This window comes from Numenius arquata, chromosome 6 (genome assembly GCF_964106895.1).
Source record: "Numenius arquata chromosome 6, bNumArq3.hap1.1, whole genome shotgun sequence".
Taxonomy (NCBI): domain Eukaryota; kingdom Metazoa; phylum Chordata; class Aves; order Charadriiformes; family Scolopacidae; genus Numenius; species Numenius arquata.
The window spans coordinates 46,099,528-46,105,527 of record NC_133581.1 but is presented as its reverse complement, the minus strand read 5'-3'; the positions used below and the strand labels follow the sequence as shown (position 1 = coordinate 46,105,527).

The following is a 6,000-nucleotide window of genomic DNA, read 5'->3' as shown; positions in this document are numbered from 1 at the left end:
AGTGTAAAGAAACATTAATTTCTGCAATTTCATTTTTTTTTTTTTCCCGGAGAGCTTTAGGTGTTTGTGTAAGGAGTAACGTGGCAGAAGTGTTGAAATGTGTCTCCATGTGGTGGGTTTGTTTGTTGGTTTTGTTTTGTTTTTTTCACTCCATCACTCACCCAGTTGTCTTTATCCCAATTTTCTCCTTCCTCCTTTATAAAACCAGTACACACAGATTTTTTTAGTCTCAACTTTCTTTGATGAGCATTGTAGTCATGCGTGACATTGTTATTCATCCAGGTCCAAAGTCACCATTGGAGGTCTTGCAGGCTAAAACTAAACTAGGTTGGTGAGGCATGTATTCTGCTGGGTCTTTTTCCTTCATTAAAAATAGGGGTTCAACTTTGCGCTTTCTTGATTTCCCGACTGTGCTTTGTGTGTTTGTGTACAAGTTTGTTTTTCCTGTGACAGTGCCTGATAGGCTATGGCTGAATCCCTCAGTCCTCAGGTATGAGTAGTGTCACATCCTGCAGTTTTAATTGCTATGCTCTGAACTGTCAGAACATTATACCTGAGGTTTGCAAGCTGTTTTACATTCCTCCTCATAAGCGTGTGTTTGCCTGCCTGCTGGCTGGCTGTCAGCTTTGCTGTGCCTCTCCAGGTGGTGGAAGAAGCATTTGATTTATTTATCCTTGCTGTCTAGTACCGTCTGCTGTGTCTTGGAGACCTTCTGAAAAGTGGTGGGGGTGTATAGGAACGCTGGCTCTCTTGAAGTTATTTTGAAACAGATTCTCCAGGTGCAATATCCTCTGGGTTGTCTTGAAAGGAAAAGCTAAAATTAATTGTAAGTTAGGCAGTCTTCATACCTGGAATATTAGAGGGTGAGTGAAAAGTTCTGGTCTCTCTATAATGCAGCTTCTTTTAGTATTTTCTGTGCAGAAAATTGTTTTTTCTGCTCCTGTTGCCTTTTGAACTGTGAATACTTGTTCTAGCATTCAGGAATCTCACCATGCAAAGGGTTGCTTTTGTTTCTGAATTTCCCCTTTCCCCCCTCTTTCCAGATGATGTAGGTGTTTGGCTCAACACTTACTGTTTCTTTCTTTGTCTTTGTTTTTTGTAGACCAAGGTGCTCCTGATCAACCAGATCTTTCGGGAATTTTTAAAAAAAGAAACTTTGGTGGGTAAAAGATGTGCCATGGAATGGTAGCACCAAAGAGCAACACAGGATCATCTCTTGCCTTGACTAGACATGGGTTATTTCTTCTGCTAGTTACCTTTGGTACCTTTATCTTGGAAACACAGGCCACAGGTAAGTGAAATGTTTGCATATGCTGCAGGGAGGGGGAGATATATAAGTATGGAGGTGGGCTTATATTTTTATGAGGAAGCTGGTGATGTTTGATGCATTTGTATACATCTTTCAGTACTCACAGGAAATCTTTCGTTGCTGCTTGTTAAGTAAAGGGCAGTGTCTGAACTGAACGGGTCTTGCATATTAGTAAATAAGCGCTGATCCTTTACTCTGTCATTTTGATTCTCATTTTGATTCTCCCAGATTTTTTTCCCTTCCATTTTCATCCCCTCACTGCAGCTGGACTGTCACAAGAGCAGGATTACGTTTTGTTTAAGTGAGATTCTCGTGTAGACACTCATCCGTATGCCCTGTAGCAACTGCTCGTGTGAAGTAGTTTTGGAAGCACAGACTGTCTTCAGCTCTTTGCACAGCTGATGAATCTGTTCAGTGTTTCCTTGTGTGCTATCTTCTGACACCTCAGCACCTGCTAACTGCATCCCTCTACAAGATCCTCTTTGCTGTTTCCCCTCCTCACCTTTCGAACTTCTTTATGTTTATCTGATGGACAAGAGTGGTGAATAATGTAAATAGCACTGCAGTGAGATGATATGTAAAATGTCAGCAGAGATGAGGGAATCTGCCTTTTAGAAATGAGTGAAAGAAGAAAAATATACTGGATATTGACAAGGTACTACATGATGTGAAGTATTTGTTTATTTACCCAGTGTACACTAAAATGTCTTTTCTCTCAGACCAGCCAGATGTATTTTTTGTCTGTAGAGAGAGGCCTGATCATAAGCGGTGTGGGATGGAAGAAATAACTTTGTGTGCTTTTGAACAGAACTTTAAAGGAGCTTAGTCCCTAAAGGCACATAGATTGCAACAGCTGCTGAAGTCAAATGTAGATCAACAGCTTACCTTTGAAAACAAAACCTCAGTACTCAAAATAACTCTAAAGTCCTATTTATTTGACATATCATGGCACCTGAGAACGTCCCATGACCAACACTCTTCAGCATCAGTGAAGCCTGAATTGGCCTTTGTGTGATAGAGCAGAATAAATGTTAGTTGCCAGATGTACTCAAAGGTGAGGTGATCCTATATGGAAAAGTCTGCTCGTGCTGGAAACTGCTGGAGGAGGAGTTGATCTCCTTTTAGTATTTCTAAATAAATTTCTCTTCGAGTTGGAAGGGAGAGGCTGCTGAAATCAGATATGCCCAACTTGTATATCTTCCTTGTCTGATTTTGGCTCTGTATGTAATGAGGGATGGGGGACAAACACATGAGAGAGTGACAAATTGGCAAGAACTGATAGTGAGAGTAGGAAAGGGACAAGGTCTTTTTGGATCTAATCTGTCTGTGTTTTTTTCCAGTCTTGCTGCTATTGGAGATAGTGTCACTGCCTCATTTCCGATGTAGGCCTGTCAGATATGCCTCCCAGCCTGGGGCTGGCGTGCACCATTCCCATCTGAAACTCCTATTGCACACTGCAGCACCTTCAATTGAGTCTGTAATCAGTATGCAAATGCCTTGTGCTGCACGGGGCTGCTGAGTGGGGAAAGGCAGCCACAATGCTGGAAAGCCTTTTTAGTATCATTTTTGAGGCATGCAGTGACATTAACAAAAGCACTGGTTAAGCATGTCAGAGGATCTGAGAGTGGGTCTGCATTGTTTCCCTTTCAGTGTTCCTTTTGCTTTGGGACCTGAAACCAGCTGTGGTAAACTGATCAAGGCAGGTCATCAGCTAAATAGGATTACGGTGGCTAGGCATGAACCATTTTCTACAGGGGAAGTGAGAAAGTAAGTGCATGTGGAGGGGAGCCCAAGATCATAGCAGAGAGCAACCCAGCTGCCGATGCTGGGAGGGATGGGGGTGCTCTGGGATGCATCATGGTCCCGGAGAGCTGCACCTGCGGCAGCACGCCAGCCATGAGTAACGTTAATGAGCAAGTCAGCTGAGGAGTGGGGAGCCAGATGGAGAAACAAAGAATACTGGCAAGGCGCTTGGAAAATCATCTTTCCCTCATCTTTGTCCCCCAACCACCCACCATCCTCACTTTATTACTTTACATAGCAAAATCATTCAGAGCAGGCAGAGCAAAGCGATGTTAACATGAAGCAAGAGATTGTATTAAATCTCTTGGTGGTAATGCTTATCTTGAATGCGGGGCCAATGTGACATGCTCATTGTGAGCATGTGTGCTACAAAAGCCGAAGAATGTTCTCATAAAAAGACAGACAAGCATGGAGACAATGGCTGGCTCAGCTCTGAGTGAGAAAGCAGAGTTTGTGATTCATATGTCTAAAACTATATGATGTGTATTGTATTGCAATAATTTTGCTATTTAGAAATTCTATTCTTGAGTTCCAGGAGGCTTAGAGAGATATTCATGTTCTGGGCAGAAATGTGTTCTCTTTGCCATGTGGTTAATGCAGAGGGCAGTCTCATTTCCAGTCAGCAAGCATCTGGTCTGTCCTCTGGTAATAAATTGATTTTACTTATGCATGGATTTTTAAGGAAAATCTTCAGCACTTTGTCTCAAGCAATCTATCCAAAGTATGATAAGTTGCTTAGTCACTAAGCACACTGCAGAATTTGGGGAAACCGCTCCCTTTTCACAGGAAGATATCCACGAACATAAAAATAACTGCTGCGCATATTTTAACAAAGAACAAACACAGCATTTGGTGATGGGCAAGCAACAAAGCTGTGTGAGAAGAGGAGGATTTATGCAAACTTCAGTACTGTTCAGAAATATTTATTGAGCTTTATCACTGTTATGCCTTTTTTCCCTGTCTGGCAAGTTCTCTGAGATTAGTTGGGCGAATTAATGAAGAAATGAACAGGCAAGGAGACTTGGAAAGCAAGGCCCTGAAATGCTGAGGCTTAGTTCTTTGTCTGTCTCTTCTGTTTTCTTTGAGGGTTCATCTGGAATGTAGCTAAGAGCCGGGGTGCTTAGTAAATAGAGATAGGGAATTTTTGAGGTATTGGAGGGGAGCAGTAGCAATCATTTTGTCTGCTTTTCTACACATAACACTTCTCCATTCTTTCTTTGTTGCTGTGATTTTTTTTTTTTCTTTTTTTTTCCTTCATCCCACCTCTGGCCTTTAAGGTTATTCCCAAGCTCTCAAAGGCCTTTTTTATATCTCATTCACAATGGTCCTCCTGTCTAGCCAGGCAATAGGATGGATCACATCCATCCAACTGGAAGGATGACAGCACATCAGAATAAGTTGTTCATTAAATTTTAACATGTAGTCTCTAAAATACTCTGAAAGCTTCCTACCATTTGTGTTCCAAATGGTGTAATCACTCTCAGATTCATAACCAGCTCTGTCAAAAACCTATCAAAACATAGGGTGGTCCTTTCATTATTGATAATAGCATCACCTGGTCCTGGGAAATGCAAGTAAAGGTGTTGGTAAAAGTATTAAACATCCTGTATTAAGCAAATATCAATACTCATAAAGAAGAGAGTTTAAATATTAACCTTTAAAAATTAATAACAATGCAGGCTCAGTGAATCTAAGTCCATTTAGATTTAGACACAGCCTGATTTTTGTTGACTGGTCACGTGTGAAACGCTATAAAGCTAGCTCTTTAATTTCTAGGATTGCCATTAAAGTGATAAATTGAGCTTGAATAAACTGAAACGACTTCATTCCTGCGTGTTGTCTCTGACGCAAATGCAGCCAATCTGCTGCTTGCTGTTCTAAGGTCTTTTCAGTGCCAAGGTTATTCTGCACAGAAGCTCTTGGATACCGCTGGTATTTGTTTGCATTGCATAGAACAGCTTGTTAGAGCGCACTTCAGTCATTGAGCAGATTCAGACTTGTTCCTATTCTTTGGGAATCTGTGCAAAGCAGAGGTTTCCTTTGTCTCTAATTACGCAGCTGAAAGGAAGGCTGCAGGGATTCAGCTAGGGATGAATTCAGTGGTCATGAAAACAAGGACACTATAACATTGGATGGCCAGATGGAAATGTGGGAGGTGTTGTGCATGAACACAGGATCTTGATTCTAACCTGCATGCTGCTTGTTTGGAGAAATTACAGGGTCAGCCCAAAGATCTGTGTAGTTCTCCATGGAGAGAAGGGGGAGCGGTTTCACGTGCAATTCCTCTTTCCAGTCCCTTTGGAGAGAGCTTAGTAAGAGCAGAGTAGTATGGAAGAGCATGGTGAGGAGCTGCAGAATAATGGCGAGGCTGCAAAGGTGGCTAGGAAGCAGATGCAGAGGGGCCCAGAATTAGACTATTCAAATAATAATATTCGCACTGTTACTACACTGATCCAGGCAGTTCTATTGAAGCAACTGGCTTGAAGGGAATAATAAGGATCTCAAGAAGCCACACAATTTGTTAATTTTACCCAATTCTAACGGCTGAAGGAGGAATTAAAGCAAGCATCATAGTAATCCTGATTTTTCCTTTTATCTGTCCTAGGTTGGCTCAGCAAATCTAAAGGACCTGCATGTAAGTAGACATGTATTCAGTGTTGTACTATGAGAAATGAGTGTGGTGTTTTACTGGTTGATATAAGCGGCTGTGAGCTCGGATTTCCATTATACTTTTGTTGTGTTGGATAGGCTGAGATCCATCTCTATGCCCCATTTCCACTTTTGTCCCTCATATTTGGGAAAGATGACTGCCCGCAGTTTGAGAGAGGGAGATCAACTTCCTATGTTTCACTGTGATTGAAGGGATCCCTGTGCCTTCTATAGCATTT

At 41.8% G+C, this 6,000-nt stretch overlaps 1 protein-coding gene across 1 annotated transcript in view; it reads left to right on the top strand.

Annotated features, from left to right (window-relative positions):
- The first annotated feature begins 1,170 nt into the window (after positions 1-1,170).
- The window catches only part of SUSD6 (sushi domain containing 6), a 43,841-nt gene continuing 39,011 nt past the window's right edge, over positions 1,171-6,000 (top strand). Inside the window, exons 1-2 of the mRNA XM_074149734.1 lie at positions 1,171-1,291; positions 5,718-5,747. Of these exons, the coding sequence (XP_074005835.1) occupies positions 1,171-1,291; positions 5,718-5,747 (151 nt within the window). The remainder of the gene's footprint in view (positions 1,292-5,717; positions 5,748-6,000) is intronic.